Source organism: Podarcis melisellensis (assembly GCF_964234715.1).
Source record: "Podarcis melisellensis genome assembly, chromosome: 7".
Taxonomy (NCBI): domain Eukaryota; kingdom Metazoa; phylum Chordata; class Lepidosauria; order Squamata; family Lacertidae; genus Podarcis; species Podarcis melisellensis.
In genome coordinates, this window is record NC_138539.1 from 15,346,531 (window position 1) to 15,369,607 (window position 23,077).

Consider the following 23,077-nt stretch of genomic DNA (forward strand, 5'->3'; position numbering starts at 1 on the left):
AAGGCTTGGCAATGTGCAGCATAACCACAGCAAAAGCCACAGAGGCTTGGCGCAACTGGCCACATCGCACATCTGGAGAGCAGCAGCAGCACATTCTAGAACCAAACGCATTGGTCTGAAGCCACACATGACAGGAACAAATAGAAATTTCAGCTTTACAAAAATGGCAACTGTTGTCATCCATGAACAACGCATTTCTACTGTTTAAAAAAGCTGGACAGAAGATTCTCTACTGCAGGTGGGGCAACCTTTGGACCTCCAGATCTTGTTGAACTCTGATCTCCCATCAGCCCATCAAGAACAGCCAATGGTCAGGCATGGTGGGAATTGTAATCCAAGAACAACTGGTAGGCTACCGGTTCCTCAACCCCACTCCACAGTCAGCTCAGAGCGATGCTAAATCAAGTCCAGGACTGTACCACTTCAGAATGCAGCTGGGGTCTCACATGATTAAAGGCTGGTAATTATACAATACCATTGTTTACACGCTTCTCAAATAATTTTTTTGGAAGTTTGCACACTTTTTTTATAGCCCGGGGAGAAGTACACATTGCTTTGACAGACTGCTTTTCATTATTATTGTAAAAAAAAACACACTTTCTACCAAAGTCTCATAAAACCCAGAATTAACTGAAACAAAAAGGGAGAGATCATCAATTAACACCCCTGCCTTTTGACGTTTTTATTAACAAGAGCTTCCTACAAAATAGAGATCTGATTAAGGCAGCAGACTGCAAGAATAAACATGAAGCGCTATTCCATGCAGCGAATAATCCTTTACAGTGGTACGTCAGGTTAAGCACTTAATTCGTTCCGGAGGTCCGTTCTTAACCTGAAACTGTTCTTAACCTGAAGCACCACTTTAGCTAATGGGGCCTCCCACTGCCGCCGTGCTGCCAAGCATGATTTCTGTTCTCATCCTGAAGTAAAGTTCTTAACCCGAGGTACTATTTCTGGGTTAGGGGAGTCTGTAACCTGAAGCGTATGTAACCTGAAGCGTCTGTAACCCGAGGTACCAGTGTATATCTGCAAATGTCTGACAAGAACCTCATCAGAGCACAACAGGCTAGCAAACAAAGCAGAGAGATCAAATTGCATGGTGGGTCAAGGTGGGAGAGGAAAAACTCACATTTCACGGTTGGAATTGTGGAATTGTAGAGTTGGAATGGACCATGAAGGTCATTTAGTCCAACCCCTGCAATATAGGAATCTTTTGCCTGACGTGGGGCTCCAACCAATGACCCTGAGATTAAGAATCTAATTACCAACTGAGCTGTACTCACACAACAGAATAATAATAATAATAATAATAATAATAATAATAATAATAATAATAATAATTTATTATTTATACCCCACCCATCTGGCTGGGTTTCTCCAGCCACTCTGGGCGGCTTCCAACAGAATATTAAAATACAATAACCTATTAAACATTAAAAGCTTCCCTAAATAGGGCTGCCTTCAGATGTCTTCTAAAAATCAGATAGTTGTTTATTTCATTGACATCTGATGGGAGGGCATTCCACAGGGCGGGTGCCACTCCCGAGAAGGTCCTCTGCCTGGTTCCCTGTAACTTGGCTTCTCGCAGCGAGGGAACCGCCAGAAGGCCCTCAGAGCTGGACCTCAGGATAAACAATTTGCTCTGTTTTTACAAAAGGAGAAGCATTTTTAGTTGTTCCCAGGGAGACAAAAAGATATCATAAGCCTTACTTGTAAGGCTTGTAAGGAATTCCAGAGATCTCTGTTGCAATCCTCTAGGCCTGGAACTCACTCCCTGATCCTGTACTTGTTCTCTTCACTCAAATCCCTTCTTAAAAACCCACCTTTCCATGAGAACTTTGGCTTCACCCACTAATCAATATCCCAATTGCAACAGAGACCACCATCTGCAACCTGCATTTAAAGCAGAATCATACCACTTGGAACAGTCATGGCAACCTCTGAAAGAATCCTGGGAACTGGAATTTCTTAAGGGTGGTGAGAGTTGTTAGGAAACCTTGGAGTTCCCTGGGAAGAGGGATCTGTTGCTAAACCACTCTGAGAACTGTAGGTCTGTGGAGGGGAGTAGAGAGTAGCTCTCAGCACCTTTAACAAACCACAGTTCCCAAGATTCTTTGGGGGAAGCCATGACCATTTAAAGTGGCATTTGAGGAGGGACGCGGGTGGCGCTGTGGTCTAAACCACTGAGCCTAGGGATTGCTGATCAGAAGGTCGGCAGTTCGAATCCCTGTGACAGGGTGAGCTCCCGTTGCTCAGTCCCTGCTCCTGCCAACCTAGCAGTTGGAAAGCATGTCAAAGCGCAAGTAGATAAATAGGTACCACTCCGGCGGGAAGGTAAATGGTGTTTCTGTGCACTGCTCTGGTTTTACCAGAAGCAGCTTAGTCATGCTGGCCACATGACCTGGAAAAACTGTCTGCGGACAAACGTCGGCTCTCTCGGCCAGTAAAGCGAGATGAGCGCCACAACCCCAGAGTCGTTTGCGACTGAACTTAATTGTCAGGGATCCTTTACCTTTACCTTTTATACTGCTTTGAGTGCATAGTGCATGTGAGGCCCAAATTTAACTTTACTTGCTCTCATCCGTCCCTTGCTATCCTGCCAATTTTTTGCTGCTTTGTCCCTTGCTATCCTGCCAATTTTTAACTGCTGAAACTGCAAAATAATACATGCGCTGATGACATTGTAAGCATGCAAGTATCTATAAACTCACAAGCCACACAAGCATAATTATGTGTGAGGTATATCTCAGGGCGTCTGCTAGAATTTAGCCATTGTAGGATAAGTCATTTGCCTCTTTATTATGAAAACTAAGACTCCAAGCTGAGCCACACAGAAAAGTCATACCAACCGTTCTTACCGCTTCCTCACCCCGATCACCATCAGCAGTGAGGTATGTCACCCTGAACTGACGAACATTGTAGTCTGAAATGTCCCATTTGACTCTCAAGCTTGAGGTAGTTTCGTCGTCTATGATGAGATTTCTTATTCCTGTTCGAAAGACTGAAATGATATCAAACATGTGTTTGTTTTCGAAATCTTTTTTAAGAACTGAATTTTATTAATATCACAGAGAGTTTGGGGGCCACACAATACCATAGTTGTCTAGCTCATGGAGATACAACAGTAAAATAAAATAATTAAGAAACATTATAAAACCATCGCAGTGCAAACATTTCCATATAACAGGTAGGGTACAGATTCAGGTTTTAAGAACACAGGTTCTAAAAATCTAAGTGGATAATGAGGTAACCCCTGGGACCAAAAAAATCCATAAAATCCTCTCTGAGGAGACTTTTCCATAACTGGGGTGCCACCACCAATAAGACTTCCTCCCTAAGATCGGCCACACTTCACTTGCAGGGCCTCTGAAGAGAATTTTAAGTTAGAGGCGGGGATGTGTGAGGAAAATTCACATTCTGAAAATCTGTTTGAGACATATTGGCATGCTTTCCTTTCCTTTTCGTTTCCTTTTTACTTTTCCCAAAAAACAAACAGGCCCAATAAAATTGCAGACAAAAATCGGCTGTACAAATATTTACGATATTTTTCATCTTCTAAATAAAAAAAGAAATTTGTACCTGCTGTTGTAGGCCGGAAAGTTGTGGTACTAGTCGTGGTTATGGTGGTCATTTCAGTAGTTGTTACTTCAACTGGAAAAAAAACAGCACGATATGGAACCTTTCAAGCGAAACATCATTTTAGCAATCACATCTTCAAGCCAGTCACATACATTCATCTACTGGCTGTGGAAATATGGGAACATTTTAGTGAATTCAACGGTCTCGCAGGCACTTATACATTAGTACTGCAATTTTAAATGTGTAAACCCTTTTTCTTTTCTTTTTATTTTTAAGAAAAGCAGCTTCAGGAGAGGGAAATTTGAAAAAGAGAAGCACTGAGGAGGAGGAGGAGTATTTAAGCTTTGCACTGTCTGTGGTTTCTCTATTCCAAATTCTACCACCCACAACACTTTTTCTCCTGTAGCAAATACACATTATTAATCCAGCAGAAGGTGGGTAGATTTGGGTAAAGCTGCAGACTGGAAGAAATTAAGCAACACACACAAACACAGCTTCTCCACTCCAAACTTCCCGCTTCTTAAACCTGTGACAGGGCTTCCTTCCATACATCCCAGATATTTAGGAAGAGGGGATGGGTGAAATTATTAATAGATTGATAATGCCGTTATTTAACATGAGACAATGCTTGATTGACAATCCTGGCATAGCAGAGGTCAATTTTGAATGCCCAAACTTATCTTGGAATGCATAGGAACATAGGAAGCTGTCTTTATACTCAGTCAGACCATTGATCCCTATTGCTCAGTACTGTCTAAACTGACTGGCAGCCCCTCTCCAGGGTTTCAGGCAGAAGCTCCTCCCAACCTTGCCTGGAGATGCTGGGGATTGAACCCAGGACCTTCTGAGTGTAAGTCGGATGCTCTACCACTGAGCTACAGAACCTCCTGTCAGGGAACTGCCATCGGAGCTAGAGGCGGAGGCAAGGCTCCAAAGTGATGCTGGAGAAGGGCCCAGCAGGGAGAGAGGCAGCTCATCGGCTGGGGAAGGAAATCAGCGTAACACCAGGGATAAAGGGGGGCAGATGGGGGAATCGGCGAGGGAGACTTCCGCGCAGGGAGAGTAGGCGGAGACTTGGCGTCAAAGAACTTCTTTGCTGGAAGAGGTTCAAGAAACACCCACTGACGGATTCTGCTAGCGACTGAAACAGCCACGAAGTGAAGGGCTGTCCAGACAGAAAAGGTTTAACCAGGCAACCTAGCCAGGAGTGGCGGCAACTTATGCACGAGCAACCCCTATAACCATTACACTTCCCTAAGTGGAGAAAGAGGGAATTGCCCTTGAGAAGGCGCCAAGTGACTGCAAAGAGTCATCTTCACCCACCCACCACTCTGTGTATCAGGGAATTGTGGAATTGTGTTTTTGCAGCTCACAGGGCAGTGTTCCCAGACAGACATCTCCCTTTCTAGAAATTAAGCCCCTGGGGAGTGAGGGGGAAAGGAGGGGAAGAGAAGGTTGCAATGTTTTTTCCTGTCATACGTGTGGTCCCAAGGACAGCAATGACGTCGCTTTCGCTTTCGTCGTCAAAGATGGCCACCAAGGACACCTCATACTCTGTACTTGGCAGGAGGCCTTCGATCTCGTACGTGTCCACCTCTCCGCTGAGGACGATCTGAAGGAGACAGAACAGCAGATAGAAAGACATACAATGGTATCTCAGGTTAAGAACTTAATTCGTTCTGGAGGTCCGTACTTAAGCTGAAACTGTTCTTAACCTGAGGTGCCACTTTAGCTAATGGGGCCTCCCACTGCTGCCGTGCAATTTCTGTTCTCATCCTGAAGTAAAGTTCTTTACCAGAGGTACTATTTCTGGGTTAGTGGAGTCTGTAACCTGAAGGGTTTGTAACCTGAAGCGTCTGTAACCCGAGTTACTACTGTATCATCCGTCTCGGCTACTCAGTGGGATTTGTTACTCATACATAAAACTCTGGTACCTGCAATAACATGCTGCGGTGGGGATTGCTCATTTGTCATGCCCATTTCCAGAATACTCCATTCCATTTCCTCGCCTTCTCCCTCCTCTAGTTTTCCATCCACATCCCCACTCCTAAAAAAGTCTGAATTCCATGGCCACTGAATATGCTCAGTCCTCACCAAGCTCTTTTTGGGTTTGCCCCCTCCTTCGAGTTGTCCCCCCCCCATCATTGGCTCCCAGGACGATTCCGAGCACAATTCAAAGTGCTGGTGTTGACTTTTAAAGCCCTAAATGGCCTCAGCCCTGTATACATGAAGGAACATCACCACCCTCATCGTTCAGTCTGGACACTGAGGTCCAGCTCCGGGGACATTCTAGAGGTTCACTGCAAAAAATGAGCTTACAAGGAACCAGGCAGAGGGCCTTCTCGGTAGTGGTGCCTGCCCTGTGGAACGCCCTCCCATCAGATGTCAAGGAAATAAACAATTATCTGGCTTTTAGAAGACATATGAAGACAGCCCTGTTTAGGAAAGTTTTTAATGTTTGAAGTTTTATTCTGTTTTTAATGTTCTGTTGAAAGCCGCCCAGGGTGGCTGGGGAAACCCAGTCAGATGGGCAGGGTAGAAAAAATAAATTAACATTAAATAGTAATATTAAAGGGGTTTTTTTTGTACTTCTGCAAATCTTGCGTTTCCCCCGAGCCTGCTCATAGTTCTCTCTTGTGCATGGATGTTGTTGTTTTGGCCAAAAGAGAAAGGACCAGTACAGTCGTACCTTGGAAGTCGAACAGAATCTGTTCCGGAAGTCCGTTCAACTTCCAAAACATTCGAAAACCAAAGCACAGCTTCCGATTGGCTGCAGGAAGGTCCTGCAGCCAATCAGAAGCCACAGAAGCCCCGCCAGACATTCGGCTTCCAAAAGAACGTTCAAAAACCAGAACAGTCACTTCCGGGTTTCAATTGTCCAGGAGCCAAAACATTCGACAACTAGGGTGTTCGGAAACCAAGGTATGATTGTACTTGGAGCATGAGCTTGCTGTTAATAATATAGGATACCATACGAGAGGTAAGAACAGTCACCTCTTCGGCTTCTTCCCCACCCAGTGGAATCCATGCCAGTCGAAGAAGGGCAACGTCTGAAGATGGCAGCTTCCAGCTGACTGTAAAACTATCTGTGGATACTTCTTGTATTTCCAGATACTGAGGAGATGGAACTTTTTCTGCAAGATAGTATCACATCGGAAAGAAAACCTGTTATAAGGATCACTGAGATGATTGAAGAGAAGCGCTATGAAAGCTCTCCATGGCACCCTATAAACATGGTAGAATTAATTGGGCTGCATTTGTTCCATTTCCAAAAACTAGAGCAACCAAGGAGAGGAGGACAGAATCCCATGGAGTGATTTTCAGTTCAGTTCTTTGGCACAGGGGATTGCTTAGCCTGAAGAGGTTCAAATTTGACTGAATTGTGTGTGTTTTTGCGGTTCAGAACACCCCAATGCAACTGAAATGCTGGAAAGAAACTTTTCTTAAAGGAATTCTGAGGGGTTTGCTTCATCTACATAATTTATTCAGCAAACTGGCAAAACCCAACTTGCCTCCCAGCTATCCAATATTTAAATGCCCCTCTTTCTTTCTGTAGCCACCATTAGAAGATATCGGACAAAAATGCCTATTTGCATTTCTTTTAACTTCAAGTTTCTAAACTGTCGAGCGAATGAAAAGTCGAGGGGTTATTACGTTCCCTTTTCCTTAAAAAAAATAAAATCGCAGTGCGAGACTGTTGCAATTACTTTTCTTTCCGGAAAAGCAAAGGAATATTACGGTTGTGCTTGGATAGCTTTCAGAAATGCAGCCAAGACTTACTGGTGGTGAAGCTGCCAGTGAGTGCCTCAGACTGCCCTTCGTCATAGAGGGAGAAAATAGCAACAGTATATTCAGTGAGGGATGTCAAGCTCTGCAGAGTGTGTGTTGAAACACGGCCAACCTCTTCCTGCAAAATAAAAGGAGTGCCGTCAATCAGAAACCATGTGGAGAGTCTCAAGGCAAGGCTCAGCTGGCTTGCACCGTCTACATCAGGATGCAAAAGGCAGGCTTGTATTGAGCTGTGTGAGTTTCCTAACAGCTGAAGAAAGCCTCCTGGACGCCAGAATGTACCCTTCAGTGGTTTGGCAAAAGCCTCGTCTTACAGCAAGAAACGGATTGCTTCCTCTCCCCTCCTTCAGCTACAGGAGAGAGACGAGGGAGAAAAAGGGGGTGCTATACCTCTCTCCTGTTTACTGTCATAAAATACCAGATCCTGCTGCTGAAATGGACCACCAGGGCTTGGAAGGAAGGGAGAGCACCTGTACAACAAGTGTTTCTAAAAGAAACAAACCGCAAAATGGCGCTTCTGTTTCAAGAGCCGTGCAGTTGCTCCTTAGCTGCCTTTGGAAAGGTTCGCCCTACCTTCCACTCACAGGGCTGGTAGCGAGGAAGAGGAAAATCTGGCATCAGCGCTAACAGAAAATAAAGATGGACTCAGGGAGCAAGGGTGGAATCCAGGTTATGTACGTTTTTCAAAGCCTTGAAACACATTTTTCAAACAAACTGCAGGTGTCTCCCCACTTAGGCAGGGGTTATGTTCCTGGGCACCATGTGCAAACGTAAAATTGCATATGGGGGGGGGCTTCTAAAAAGCTTGAAAACACCATCCAATTGGTCCCTCCAAACCTCCTATCTCAAACTCTAACTCTCCACAGTCCTCAAAGTTCAGTGCAAAGGATTGTGGAATTGCTGTTAAAAATACTCCTGAGATTGCTAGCTGTTTTCCTGATCTTTCCGAGTCATTTTTGCAGTTTTTTCCTCTCTTTTCGAGTCAATTTTGCCCCTTTTGCAGCTTTTTGCTGTTTAAATTGATTTATTTAAATATTTCATGGTGTCTTCTGAGTTTCTAGAAGGTTATCTTGTGAGTGGCATCCCTCTAGGCATAGAGCTTTCTGTAGGTCTTTGAAGTGGTTCTTAACCTAAAGAGAAGTACTTAATCTAATTACGATATCAGTAACTGGCAGATTGCAAACAGGATATAGGTATTTCATAATACATTTGCTCCTTAAAAAAACACAAAACCCGTTTCTAAAAATTTGCTTACCTCATTGGTTTCTGTTCCATCTGTTTTGACATACATAATCCTATAGCCTTTCACTTTTTTAGAAGCAGGATCCCATGTTACCTTTGCTGAATTGTGTCCCACATTTGAAAACATCAGGTTCTGTGGTGGGCTTAAAGGTACTGCAGAAGGTGGAGGGAAGTTCAAATTACAAACTTTTTTTTTTTAAAAAAAATCTATATCTCTTAAACATGTAGAAAGAAAAAACACATTGAAAAGAAAACATGACCTTCATATGCTTGAATTCAAGCTGAATTAGTCCCAATGACTTCAATGGAAGTCAGCAATCATTCCAACAGCTGGTATGTAATCAGGCCCTGGAAATGTTGTCAAAATGTGCAAGTTGTATGCTTTTTTCTTCCCGTGTAACGAAGTGCATACATGCCATATAACACATTTTTCCATGTATAAGACTAGGTTTTTTCATTTTAAAAATATGTTTAAAATTGGGGATCATATTATACACAGATACAATCTCCTCCCATTTTCTTAATTTGGAGTCCCCCAAAACAGGGGGCATATTATACACAGGGGCGTGTTATACACGGAAAAATACGGTATGCTATTTTTTTCTGCGTGGAGGGTTATTTATTTGTTTTCATCGGAGGGAATACAAACATACAAATCCCTCTTTCCCTGGCAGTCTAAAGCAGAACTGTCCAGGTAGAGTTTTAAGTGCGGTTTATGTACACCAACACTTACTCAGTGTCCCTCTCAACCAAAATTATGGCTCTCTGTCTGCTACATCCCTCTTCTCATGGAGGAAAATGCATCTAGAATCCAATAGAGCAAGGAGAGGAAACCAGAAACTCTCCAGTCCCCATCATCTCTGGCTACAAACACAGCATACATGTTCCACAGGGCGGGTGCCACTACCGAGAAGGCCCTCTGCCTGGTTCCCTGTAACTTGGCTTTTCGCCAGCATACATGACTCCCCCCAAAGAATCCTGGGAACTGTAGTTGGTCCAAGGTACTGGAAGCTGCAATTCTGTAAGGACTAAACCACAGTTCTCAAGATTATTTGGGAGAAGTCGTGTGCTTTAAATGGTATGAGGTGTAGGTACCCTTAGACTTCTGGATGAGAGCTGGAGTCCAGCAATATCCTGAGGACCACAGTTTCTCCCATCCTTGCTATAGTAAAGAAAGCAGTTGCAAGTAATTATAAGCAAAAACAACAACAACCCAGTCAGCTGGGAAAGGATGAAGCACTGTATTACCCCCTCAAAAAAAACCACAGTCTCACAAGGCTGTATTATTTACATTTTTAAACCTCTTTTCCTTGCACACATTTGTAACGTTGCATGCAACTCGCTCTCTGATTTCATGACTACATGTTTACTAGCATAAGCTGTTTTGAATGAAAAAGTCTGGATCCTTTCATAGCACAACAGAAAAACATGCAAGCTGAGAAACTTCTGGCTTTAGACACAATTTTCTAGGAAAATGTTCAGCGCAAGCCACGCGAAAATGAAAACACTGGTTTGGCATGAAATCAAAGAGACGGCACATGAGATATTTCCGCTGGAACTGTGCCTTACATGTCATCACACACGTGTAATGACAAGGACAGGGACGCGGGTGGCGCTGTGGGTTAAACCACAGAGCCTAGGGCTTGCCAATCAGAAGGTCAGCGGTTCGAATCCCCGCGACAGGGTGAGCTCCCATTGCTCGGTCACTGCTCCTGCCCACCTAGCAGTTCGAAAGCACGACAAAGTGCAAGTAGATAAATAGGTACCGCTCTGGCGGGAAGGTAAACGGCGTTTCCGTGCGCTGCTCTGGTTCACCAGAGGCGGCTTAGTCCTGCTGGCCACATGACCCGGAAGCTGTACGCTGGCTCCCTTGGCCAATAAAGCGAGATGAGCACCACAACCCCAGAGTCGTCCGCAACTGGACCTAATGGTCAGGGGTCCCTTTACCTTTAATGACAAGGACCTATGGAGTTTCACATGAACCTCCCCCATGAATTGAAAGAGTACATGATGGGGATCGGGGGCCTGAGTGGTCTAGCCAGGGGTAACCCTACCATTGACTGCCTCAGGCAGCGGATGCTGAGAGGAAGAAGCAATCACTTTAAAGGCCCCTGACCATTCCTAAGTGATGGAAGACAGAGAAATGTATGGTATCCAGCATGCCTAGCCACTCCAGACTGTCATGTTTGTTTCAGGTGCAGTGATGTAAGAAGAACTGCTAGTCCAATCAGCTTCTTTATATGGAATGGGGAAGGGCGCTACCTTCTGGAGAACGGCTGCCAATCAGTCCAGAGAATACTGAGTTAGATGGACCAATGATGCGACTCAGCATAAGGCAGGTCTCTGTGTTCCAGCACAGGGGGGCAAAGAAAATATTTTCACGGAGGGTAAGTTTAATATAATAATTTTTTTTTTTATACCCCGCCCTTCATGGTTCAGAAAACCGGGCTCAGGGCGGCTAACAACAAATTTAAAATTGATACAACAAAAAACAGCATAAAATACAGTATAAAACGTGCATAACAATAAATTCAGAATTCAAAAATCAATTTAAGGGGAAAATCCATCCAATAAACATTAGATGATCATCAGGGCTAGCTGGCTAAATTAATCCTATTTTGGGCCAGTGAGGAGACCAGGGGAGAGTTAGCTGTGGGATTCCAGAGCGGGTAATCGTCATAAAAAGTGGAGGGGGAGGGAAGGAAGGGGAATAAAAGGTCAGGCTAAGTTCAAATTGAAAGCCAGGTGGAATAGCTCTGTCTTACAGGCCCTGTGGAAGGAAGTTAAATCCTGCAGGGCCCTGGTCTCATGGGATAGAGCATTTCACCAGGTCGGAGCCATCACTGAGAAGGCCCTGGCCCTGGTGGAGGATAAATTAGCAGGACAATGCTCTTCAATATCTTAAAACCAAATACAAACAAAAAGGAGAAACAATGCATTGTGGTTACTTTGTTCTACTCCATCATAACCAGATATTTTGGTGGTTCTGGGGGATATTCATAAATGGTGCCCACCTGCCTTCCCTAAACGATCCCTGTGGGAATGAATATTCTATGCCAGAAATTCATTTTCAAACACGCAAACCTCTCCTAGAGTTTTGCTCCTGGAGCACTGAATCACCTACATGTTGTTTCTTGTCCTGTAAGCGGGTCACTGGCTTCCTCTCCAAACATGGCGTAAACCGTGACCGTGTATTCTGTGTTGGGCAGAAGACCCTCCAGTTCGATGTCTGTTGAGCTTTCTCCGATTTTCATCTGTGGATGAAACAAAGGGACGGTTCATCATATATAAACCAAGGAAGCAGCATAAAAAGGGGAGAGGGAAGGCCTTATTCCCCAAGGGAAAGCCCTTATTTATTTATTTATTTATTTAGTCAATTTTGGGTGCTTGAAAGTCTCCTCTGCCAAGCCAAGTAAGGAGGGCGTGGAATCACAGATCCAGAATTCTTGGGAGACAAATGGCAACTGGACAGAGGTGTGTTATGGGGAAAATGTTAAACACCTCTTTGTCTGCCACTTCCCCTCATAAATCATTGCCTCCTGATACAGTTTTGCAGAGGAGAAGCAGCAACTGAGGTAATTGAGGAAGAACATACAAGGCCAGCCTTGCGAAGAAGTAGAAGAAGAAGAAGAAGAAGAAGAAGAGGAGGAGGAGGAGGAGGAGTTTGGATTTGATATCCCGCTTTATCACTACCCGGAGGAGTCTCAAAGCAGCTAACATTCTCCTTTCCCTTCCTCCCCCACAACAAACACTCTGTGAGGTGAGTGGGGCTGAGGGACTTCAGAGAAGTGTGACTGGCCCAAGGTCACCCAGCAGCTGCAGGTGGAGGAGTGGAGACGCGAACCCAGTTCCCCAGATTACGAAACTACCGCTCTTAACCACTACACCACACTGGTGATGCATGAGAGTGAAGAAATCTGCCTCTGGGACCAGTACCAAGATGGAGAAAGAGACAGGGGAAGGTGGGAACTGGTGTCTTAATGGTACAAAAAGACTTTTGAAAGTGTTGGCTTTATCCAGAGGTGGGAGTACTATTTGGGATCTAGTCTTGAGTCAGAACAAGGTACATGTTGTATTGCCCATAGAGACACAGTACAATGGTTCATTTTAAGGACTAGAAATAACAACCCAGTATACAGGTGAGAGGAGGAGGAGGAAGAGGAGACCTCTGCACAAAAGGCCTCAAGGTTCCTCTTGTGAGATTACGGTTGTTACTCCAACAATAAAAGAAAACACACCTCAAAATGGCAGCTGCAAACAGATGGTTGTGGAGATGGCAGCTATGATTAGTGCATTTAAGAATTATTTCCATAGGGCGAGGTTTAGTTACTGCTAATGCAGTTTGCAATTTGAAGTAAGTCTTTCTGTCCCCTTGAGCTTCTTCACTGGGTGTAGTAGTAATAACAATAATAATAAAGACTGACTTATTTGTTGAAAATCTGTCTATAGGGTGAGGTTCTCGAGCTTGCTGATTTCAGCAAGTTTTCATTGAAGGGGGTACATGCCCATAGCTACAGATCATGCAAAGAACAAAGCACAAGTCTATGCGAGCTCTCTACACCCTCACCAGAGCCTTGCATGCCTTTGCATGTTGTTAAGTCTCCTTCTCTGAATGGGAATAAATGCAATTTCAAACACACAAACTGAGCAATGGGGCAGAGATGGTGCTCCCTCACACTGTCTAAAGGGGGAGGTTTAGTTCAGCAAGTCAAGAAAACGCATATTGATTCTGACAATGGAGGGAAGGATCTGTAGAGTTCAGTTCTCACAGTTTCTCATTCTGCTGATCTTAAATTCAACTCTTTACATTTTGCAGCTATTTGTGATTTTCCCACCCTTTAAAAAAGTCCTAATGAAAATTCATCAGCATTTCAATGAAGTTTTATCCTAATGAATACATTTTATATGCTATCTTAGATAATGTGAAACATTTCTGCAAATAATTTCCCCAAATCTGATGCATTTCGGTATGCTGTTTTCAATAGATTCTTTATTTTTATGTACACTTTCCACTAATATATTGTTGTTGTTGTTTAGTCGTGTTCGACTCTTTGTGACCCCATGGACCAGAGCATGCCAGGTACTCCTGGCAAATATATACATACGCCACTAATATATACATTATTTTATAAGCATTGTTCGGTTGGAAAACTGCATTGCAAAATTCAGATGTGTGTGAATTCGATTCACATGTAGTTTCAGAAAGTGAATTTTTTTGGGGGGGTGACTTTAAATGTGTAATGAATCAATACTCTCCTTTGTCTCTAATTCTGGCTAAATCTTAGAAATTACCAAGGGCCAAACATGTTTCATGCGTAGAATGCAGCTACATCTTTGATTTTTCTTGTTTGGAGGTTCTAGCAGGGGAGCACAGCTATCGTATACCCTTGACCGGAGAACGGTACACTCCTTCTATCTGGGATGGTCATCCTCTACCACCAAGCGTGCAGCTTCGGGAGGGACGCACATGGATTAATTACATGTATGGGGGGGTCTCAGTGCTAATTGTGAGCACAGCAAGCTGGGAAGGGAGGAGTTTTCTCTCCTCTGCAGCCACAATCCAGAAAAAAATCTACACACACCCATCCACACAGCAACAAGGCTCAGGCACTGTCTACACATCCTGCTTTGAGAAGAACATATAAGTCCTAATAAAGTGTCCTGTGGAGGCGGTGGGACTTTTCAAGAAAATAAGCACACACTTCGAAGAGAAGATCTGTCATGTCCTTAGAATCATAGGGTTGGAAGGGCCCTCAATGGTAAATAAATAAATAAATAAATAAATAAATAAATAAATAAATATTTATTATTTATACCCCACCCATCTGGCTGAGTTTCCCCAGTCACTCTGGGCGGCTCCCAGTCAAGTGTTAAAAACAATACAGCGTTAAATATTAAAAACTTCCCTAAACAGGGCTGCCTTCAGATATCTTTTAAAGATAAGATAGCTGCTTATTTCCTTCACATCTGAAGGGAGGGCGTTCCACAGGGCGGGCGCCACTACCGAGAAGGCCCTCTGCCTGGTTCCCTGTAACCTTACTTCTCGCAATGAGGGAACCGCCAAAAGGCCCTCGGCACTGGATCTCAGTGTCCGGGCTGAACGATGGGGGTGGAGATGCTCAATCAGGTATACAGGACCAAGGCCGTTTAGGGCTTTAAAGGTCAGCAACAACACTAATCCAACCCCCTGCAGTGCAGGAATCCTTTGCCCAACGTGGAGCTCAAACCCATGACCTTATTCCACAAACATTCATATTCCACAAACACCTCTTCTGGTTGATGCCAAGCTCACCTCCTTCTCATCTGCAGCCAGCCCATCCGTTAGAGGAGCGTAAAGAATCATATAGCCGGTTGCACCGGCTACTCTGTTCCATTTCACTCTCATGCTGCTGTGAGACACGTCATACAGCTCCAGATCTGATGCCATTGGCAAGGCGACTGCAAGGGGTGGAAAACAATATGCAGTTACTTAGAGGAGAGCAGCTGAAATAAAAATCATTCTCTAACAGTAAATTCAAGGCTTCCTTTGTCAGGAATGAACAACCAACTTTGTTTGAACGGTGCTGACCAGGACGACGTGCAGCAAATTACCGATGCAAGGACTTTAAGATGAATGAGGCACAAAATAGCTTATTTCTTTTGCGCTGCCATATGCATGGGAGGTACTGCCTGAAAATATCATTGCACTTCTAATTCTTAATAATAATAATAATAATAATAATAATAATAATAATAATAATAAATTTTATTTATATCCCGCCCTCCCCAGCCGAAGCCGGGCTCAGGGCGGCTAACAATAATCAAATAATCACACAATCAAATAATCACACATTCTAAAATATTTCATTATAAAAATTAATTAAAATCAAATTAATGGCAACTGATTAAGCAAAATTCTGTGCAGGTTGCCAGAGGAGGGAGTCAGGCTGCACCCTGACCAAAGGCCTGGTGGAACAACTCTGTCTTGCAGGCCTTGCGGAAAGATGTCAGGTCCCGCAGGGCCCTAGACTCTTGTGACAGAGCATTCCACCAGATTGGAGCCGCAGCCGAGAAGGCCCTGGCTCTAGTTGAGGCCAGCCTAACCTCTCTGAGGCCTGGGACCTTGAGGATGTTATTATTTGCAAACCGTAGGTTTCTCTGTGGGGCATACCAGGAGAGGCGGTCCCATAGGTACGAGGGTCCTAGGCCGTATAGGGCTTTAAAGGTTAAAACCAGCACCTTAAACCTGATCCTGTACTCCACCGGGAGCCAGTGCAGCTGATATAGTACCGAATGAATGTGATCTCGCAGCGAAGACCCCATAAGGAGTCTCACCGCGGCATTCTGCACCCGCTGGAGTTTCTGGGTCAGTCTCAAGGGCAGCCCCACGTAGAGCGAGTTACAATAATCCAGTCTGGAGGTGACCGTCGCATGGATCACAGTGGCTAGGTCAGGGCGAGAGAGATAAGGGGCCAACTGCTTAGCTTGGCGGAGATGAAAAAATTCTTCTTCATTTTGGATCACGTTTCTTGTTTTTCTGTTAGATTCCTCATTTATCTTACTGGGATGAATATGGTGATAGAGCCATGGTGCAAAAGGTTTAGGTCTAGTAGATATTAGGATTTCATTAGAACTTGGATGTTATAAGTGGGATATGTTATAAGACAGTCTCAATGTGTAGAAGAAAGGGGGTTATGAGAGGGGTTTGTGGGGGTTTAATTATTGTGCAAAGCCTGTGTGCCAGACTTTGAGAATGCAGTCAAGATCAGGCATAGGCAAACTCCAGCCCTCCAGATGTTTGGGACTACAATTCCCATCATCCCTGACCACTGGTCCTGTTAGCTAGGGATGATGGGAATTGTAGTCCCAAACATCTGGAGGGCTGGAGTTTGCCTATGCCTGGTCAAGATCCATGTGTAAGTAGGAATGTGTGTGCCTACTTCTGAGCATCAGCAGTTAGAATATGAAGAGTTAATTAACCTGGGTAAACTCTTAAGTCTTTGATCCCAGTCAATCAACAAGTGTTGATGAAGTCAAATTTGTTAGCTAATGCTTGAGAGAATAAGCCCTTAGTACTTCAAAGCATCAAAAGAACTGACTGTTAAAATGCACACAAATAAAGGAGGCTCAGTTTTTAGGAACAGCAGAATTAGGAGATGATGATGATGATGATGATGATTTATTTATACCCCAGCCACTTTGGGCGGCTCCCAACAGTATATTACAACCATGATAAAACATCAAACATTTAAAACTTCCCTACATTTTGCCAAATATGTTACCATATTGTGGTAGGAGTCAGAATACTGCATGTTGTGTGCTTTTTGCACTCTGTATATACATATGATACAAGCAGGGGATGTGGTCTTGGGAATGTCACATTAGCATAAATATTATTATTATTATTATTATTATTATTATTATTATTATTATTATTATTATTACCCCGTCCATCTGGCTGGGTTTCCCAACCACTCTGGGCGGCTCCCAACACAACATTAAAAGCACAATAAAACATCAAACATTAAAAATTTCCCTAAACAGGACTGCCTTCAGATGTCTTCTAAAAGTCAAATAGTTGTTTATTTCCTTGACATCTGATGGGAGGGTGCTCCACAGGGCAGGCACCACTACCGAGAAGACCCTCTGCCTGGTTCCCTGTAACCTCACTTCTCGCAGGGAGGGAACAGCCAGAAGGCCCTCGGAGCTGGACCTCAGTGTCCAGGCTGAACGATAGGGGTGTAGACGCTCCTTCAGGTATACTGCCTTGGTCTCAAGTGCTGGTGGCGAACAAGCCCCTCTTGAGAGGACCGTGCTGTAAGATCTGGACTCCCTCCATCTAAACTCAGGTGTAAATATGTGAATAAATCATATTTCTTAAAGCTACAACAGTCTGTGCCGCGTCTTGATTCTCCAAAGCAGCACAGACTCTAGGTGAGCGCCTGGAATCCCCCTGAAATCTTACTACCACTTGGTAAAGTGTTGGGGTGGCACCCAACTTCTGTAACAATATATTCCATTTCTTTGTTTCCATAGTCCAACTGAAGCATCACACCTATCTGCATGCCAAAAAACTGGCTGCCCCAGGTATGATACAAGAATTTTCAAATGTTAGCTGCAAAAAACAACAACCCATCACTTCCACATTCCAAAGGGTACTAAGGTATCTTCTAAAGCAGGAACATGTAAATTGTAGTCCTCCAGATGTTAGACTGTTAGACTACAACTCCCATCATAGCCGATCCCCAGCCATGTTGGCTGGGGTTGATGGGTGTTGGAGTCCAAATGCATTCAGAGAGCCACACACCTGTTTGAGGATCACGTTCCATTCACACGCAGCATTGGCTGAGCTTGTTGAATCCCTTCACCCTGAACTTATAAAGATTGTGCCCTATGAAGCTCCCAAGTCTTCCCCATAGGTGCAACACAAGAACTGCAAACAATATAATCCTAAAACAGTTCAGTCGGTAGAGTATGACACTCTTAATTTCAGGGCTGTGGGATTTCTGCATTGCATGTGGTGGAACTAGATGATCCTTTCCAATTCAGCAATTTTTAAAAATGTTATTTGTAGTAACATATTCATTTTTATGCCCACGTTCCTCTAATGCAGTGGTACCTCTGGATATAAACGGGATCTGTTTCGGAGCCCCGTTTGCATCCTGAAGAGAACGCAACCCGCATCTGTGCGTCTGTGCGTGCGCGGGTCGCAATTCACCGCTTCTGCACATGTGTGTGACATAACTTTGAGCGTCTACGCATGTGCAAGCGGCGTTCCATTACTTCTGGGTCACCATGGAGTGCAACCCAAAAATGCTCAACCTGAAGCAACTTTAAACCGAGGTATGACTGTATGTGCATTTTTGGTAAACATCGGTTGATTGGTTGGTTGGCGAACTCCATCACAAAATTCAGATAAGTGCAAATTTTGAAGGATGGATGCTTCATATTGCTTTGCAAAGTATGAATCTCATATATTCTCATTTAAATGCAAACTAAATCCAATTTCATACACCTACCCCATCCCAAGGTCATACTGTCTTCAGATGCTCTGGAGGGTCTCCCATGATGTTATTGTTGACCACTCCTCTCTACGCAAGGGCAGGGAACCTGTGGCTCTCCAGATGTTGTTGGACTTCTAAGTCTCAATAGCCTCAGCCAGTACAACCAATGGTCAGAACTGATGAGATTCAGAGTCCAGCAATATCTAGAGGGTCACAGTTTTTCCATCCCTGGTCTGACCACCCCACCACCAACACCAAATATGCACATATCTTTAACATTTTCCATGTCTCAAATGCTCATGGCATGAATTAATTTATCTCCATTGCTGGCCGCGCTGTTCAGTCGAGATTTCATTTCCTGCAACCTATGCACAAATGTGTGGGTTTTCATATTTGCCGTTCATTTTAATCTGTCACCATCTTCCAGCGAGGTCAAAAATGTAAACTATATTTCCCCCCGCAAACTCCCAAAGGCAGCATTAATATATATATATTTGAAATGGAATGATTAATTATTTGCACATTTCAAGAGTATTGCTTTATGACACTCAAGCAAAGATTTGTTAAAACGGCGCTTGGAGACATTCAGCCTTGGGCAGTTGTGCGATCAGTTCTGAAAAATGTATAGGGCTGGGCTTAGTCAGAACTTGAAAAGTGACTTTGAAAGTGCGCCAGGTGCTATGGGATGGGATGTTACTGCGTCAATGTGCAGCAATATTACCATGGAGTTACTCATTAACCAAATCCTGACTGGGATGGATCACATCCTGGCCTACACATAACCTAATTCTTATGCAGTGCAATCCAATGCATGTCAGCTCAGGAGTAAGTCCCACTGGGAACAATGGCGCTGATTCCCAAAGAAGCATACATAGCATTGATGCCCTAGTTCAATAGTTCCCAGTGTTGGGGCACATGAGTGCGCTGGGACCTGCCAGCATGCTGTGATAAATGACAACCCAAATAATCCACCTACACAGAAGTTGCCCACAGTGTCTCTGTATGATTCACTGTCCCTTCCTCAGTGGGAGGCATTTCTGTTGTGTCACTGCTTTGGGTGTGATTGGATTCAGAGATGCAACAGAGCAAGGTATAGCTAAAAAAAGGTAAAAGACCCTTGGATGGTTAAATCTAATTGAATTTGACTATGGGGTGCATAATATGTATCCATTCTTAAGGAAATCAGCCCCAAATGCTCACTGGAAGGACAAATCCTGAAGCTGAGGCTCCAATACTTTGGCCACCTCATGAGAAGAGAAGACTCCCTGGAAAAGACCCTGATGTTGGGAAAGATGGAGGGCAGAAGGAGAAGGGGACGACAGAGGGCGAGATGGTTGGACAGTGTTCTCAAAGCTACCAGCACCAAACTGCAGGAGGCAGTGGAAGACAGAAGTGCCTGGCGTGCTCTGGTCCATGGGGTCACGAAGAATCGGACACAACTAAATGACTAAATAACAACAAATGGGGTGTGGCGCGCATCTCTGCTTTCAGGCCAAGGGAACCGGCGTTTGTCCACAGACAGCTTTCTGGGCCATGTGGCCAGCATGACTAAACTGCTTCTAGCATTATAGGACACTGCGACGGAAGCCAGAGAGCAGAGAAACGCCATTTACCTTCCCGCCACAGCAGTACCTATTTATCTACTCGCATTCAAACTGCTAGGTTGGCAGGAGCTGGGACAGAGCAATGGATTCAAACTGCTGGATCTCATGGATTCGAACCTCAAACCTTAAGATTGGCAAGCCAAGGAGGCTCGGTGGTTTAGACCACAGCGCCACCGCGTCCCTGTGAGGGCAGGGTATAAGCTCAGAGGTAGACCACCTGCTTTTCAGACTCAGTCCTGAAATTGAATGGCATTTCCCATTAAAGGTTTGGCTAGCAGATGATGGGCCCTAGAGCTTCTGCCAGTCACAGGAGACACAGGCCTCCATTTGTAGGCAGATTCTTTTGAGGTTTGCACTGAAGAAGTAGCAAGATGCAGGAAATCTCTCGCATCCAGCTGCCCCCATAAAGCAGCGGTATTCGTCAAAATGGCTTTTTCCAAAAAGAAAAGAAAAGGAAGAAATATAAAACTGGGTCCGTAGGCAAGAGCATGTCAAGACACAAACCTCTTAAAAGCATCTGTGGCATCCCTAAAGATATGGTGCTTAAGCATAAATAAAAGACTCTTCTCCATGCTGCTTGGAATGCAGAGCACACGCACACTTCTAGAAATACCTTGCTAGGCACAAGCATCACATAATTACTCCTTCCTGGGTGATAGCTGAGGATTGGCGCCAGGTATGGAAGCAGACCTTCCATTCCCTTACTCACACAACCTAGAATCAATCAGCAGAGAGGAGTTGGAGTGCAAGCTCTTATCAGGAGGCCTGCTGGTTTGCGTCCGGAGGATTAATCTCACTAGTCAGCAACAAGCAACAAGATAAAAGCTGACCCCCAAGGACAGGTGTGTTTTTCTTGAGTGAAAGCACACAGAGGCTGTGATCTAGTGCATATTTATTTAGGAGTAAGTCCTACTGAACTGTATGGGACTTGGCATAGGCCTAGGCTGGTTAAGTGAGGCTTTGGGGTTGATTCTGGCTACATGTTCTTAACGCAGAAACCAGAGGATAGGAACTCATAATGCAAATGTGGGTTATGGCTAATGTGGATTTAACATTCTCATCGCAAGCCAACGGCAACAAGAAACACTTTAAGCCTCATGCATGGTGAAAAGTCAAACTGAGGCCGGAGCTACGATACTTGGGGTTCTTTTGACAGCAAGGTAAGCCTGTGGTTAATTTTACAAGCACTTTTTACAAGGGGTGGCTCTTAAATGAAACAGACTTCACCTGAAAACAAAGAAGTTACTATGTCAGAGAAAACAGTTCATATGCTAACAATTTTCCCGATGCAGAAGCTTTTAGCTTATTCCCAGAGGAGTCTATCTCATGCAAGTACCCCTCTATTTGAAAGTAAGGTGGTCAGATCCCAATGAATGGGCTAAAGCCCCTCATTAAGAAAGTAAAGTGTTTGCTCTGACATGACAGGTTGCCTCTGATTCTCCCCCCGATAACTTTTCTTGAGAGAGCACCCATCGCCTGTTCAGATTTCACATTTTAAAAGCAGCATTATGTAGCCTGACCAGGGGAGAGGGGCACTTTCACAGGTAAACTTATCTAGAGGAGAATGACAGGGGGAAGGAAACAGCAGCAGCCTGAAAGACATGGAAGGAAGCAAACTTTCAAATCTGATGCAATATCAGACACAGGTTTCAACCTATGTGGGCTTCCCATTGGCCACCGGGAAAGCAGAATGTTGCACTAGATGAGCCACTGGCCTGATCCGGCAGGTTCTTCTCATGCTCTTAAACCTGGAGTTACCAAATGTACTAGAAGCATTGCAGAAACCCTGTTCAGGTGTTCTAAATCCTTCATGCAATGAATGAGAAAGAGAAAGAGAACCAAGGTGTGGCATTTGCCTCCTAGGATGGGTCATAAGGAAAGGGTTAAAATAGGTGTGATGTGATTGGCCAGTGAGAATGCAAGGGGGGAATAAAAGTTTTGAGGTTTTGAAAGTCAGTTGAGGTTTGGGAGTTGAAGAAGGAAGAGGGAGGTTTAGGTGTGGGTTGGTAGAGTTGTATTGTGAGAGAGTGAGAGGAATTGTTAGGTGGAGTCAGATAGATAGTTGGAATAATCAGTTTGGAGTTGTTAGGAACTAAGAATAAGAAACTGACAAGAGAAAAATTAACTGAAACCATAAGCTTGTTCCTGCATTTAAAAATAAACTTGATTATTTGCTTATGTTAACAACTGACTGGACTCTGTGTGTCCCCGTGAGATACGGGTGGTGGCAGCGGAAAAAGCCATCGCAGTGGTGGCACAGGGTTAATAGACCGTCAAACGTCCGGGGGCCCTGTGTGTGATCGCCGTACAAGGTACCAGCTTCATCAACCAAATACTCCTGATTCAAATACATTCCTATCACCCTCCACCAGCTGGAGAGAGAACTTTTGAAGTGGGGAGCCTGTTTTTAAACCCATGGAAGCTCTACATGGATTCCATAACCTGGATTTTCCAAGCAGATCAGGCTTTCCACTGCAGATGTTTGCCTCTAACTTGTGGAGGGTAGTCGGGAAGGCAACGGGGGAGGCAGAGCTCATGAATTGTCACTGTTCTGTCTCATCACATCAAAGGTTTCGAATGCCTGATTAGGGTCGAATGAATCCAGCTTCGGCACAGCTCAGAAACAGATATGCACCGACTCTTTGTTCTGTTCCATTACTTACGCGTAGTTTCAGTACCCCGGAGGCCCTCGCTGGCAGAAGTAATGTATATGGCAAAAACAGCAATCTGGTATTCAGTTATAGACATCAGGTTTTTCAGTACTGCCGTTGAATCGCTGCCATGCACAACCACCTGTAGGACGAGACAGACTGAATCAAATCAAGTTTTTTAAAAAAAAATTCATACCAAATCAGGTTTTCTCCTTTGCTTGGAAATGAG

The 23,077-nt window shown here is 44.3% G+C and overlaps 1 protein-coding gene across 5 annotated transcripts in view; it reads right to left on the reverse strand.

The window, feature by feature from the left end:
- Positions 1–23,077, reverse strand: part of COL14A1 (collagen type XIV alpha 1 chain) — a 133,487-nt gene that overhangs the window by 63,940 nt on the left and 46,470 nt on the right. For 4 of the 5 annotated variants that reach the window (XM_081918594.1, XM_081918598.1, XM_081918597.1 and 1 more), the window contains 9 exons: positions 22,861–22,990; positions 14,903–15,048; positions 11,735–11,864; positions 8,624–8,763; positions 7,360–7,486; positions 6,574–6,713; positions 5,059–5,191; positions 3,580–3,651; positions 2,850–3,001 (listed from right to left, as the gene is read on the reverse strand). In XM_081918594.1, coding sequence (XP_081774720.1) covers positions 2,850–3,001; positions 3,580–3,651; positions 5,059–5,191; positions 6,574–6,713; positions 7,360–7,486; positions 8,624–8,763; positions 11,735–11,864; positions 14,903–15,048; positions 22,861–22,990 — 1,170 coding nt within the window. The remainder of the gene's footprint in view (positions 1–2,849; positions 3,002–3,579; positions 3,652–5,058; positions 5,192–6,573; positions 6,714–7,359; positions 7,487–8,623; positions 8,764–11,734; positions 11,865–14,902; positions 15,049–22,860; positions 22,991–23,077) is intronic. The other variant, XM_081918595.1, reaches the window with a different exon arrangement.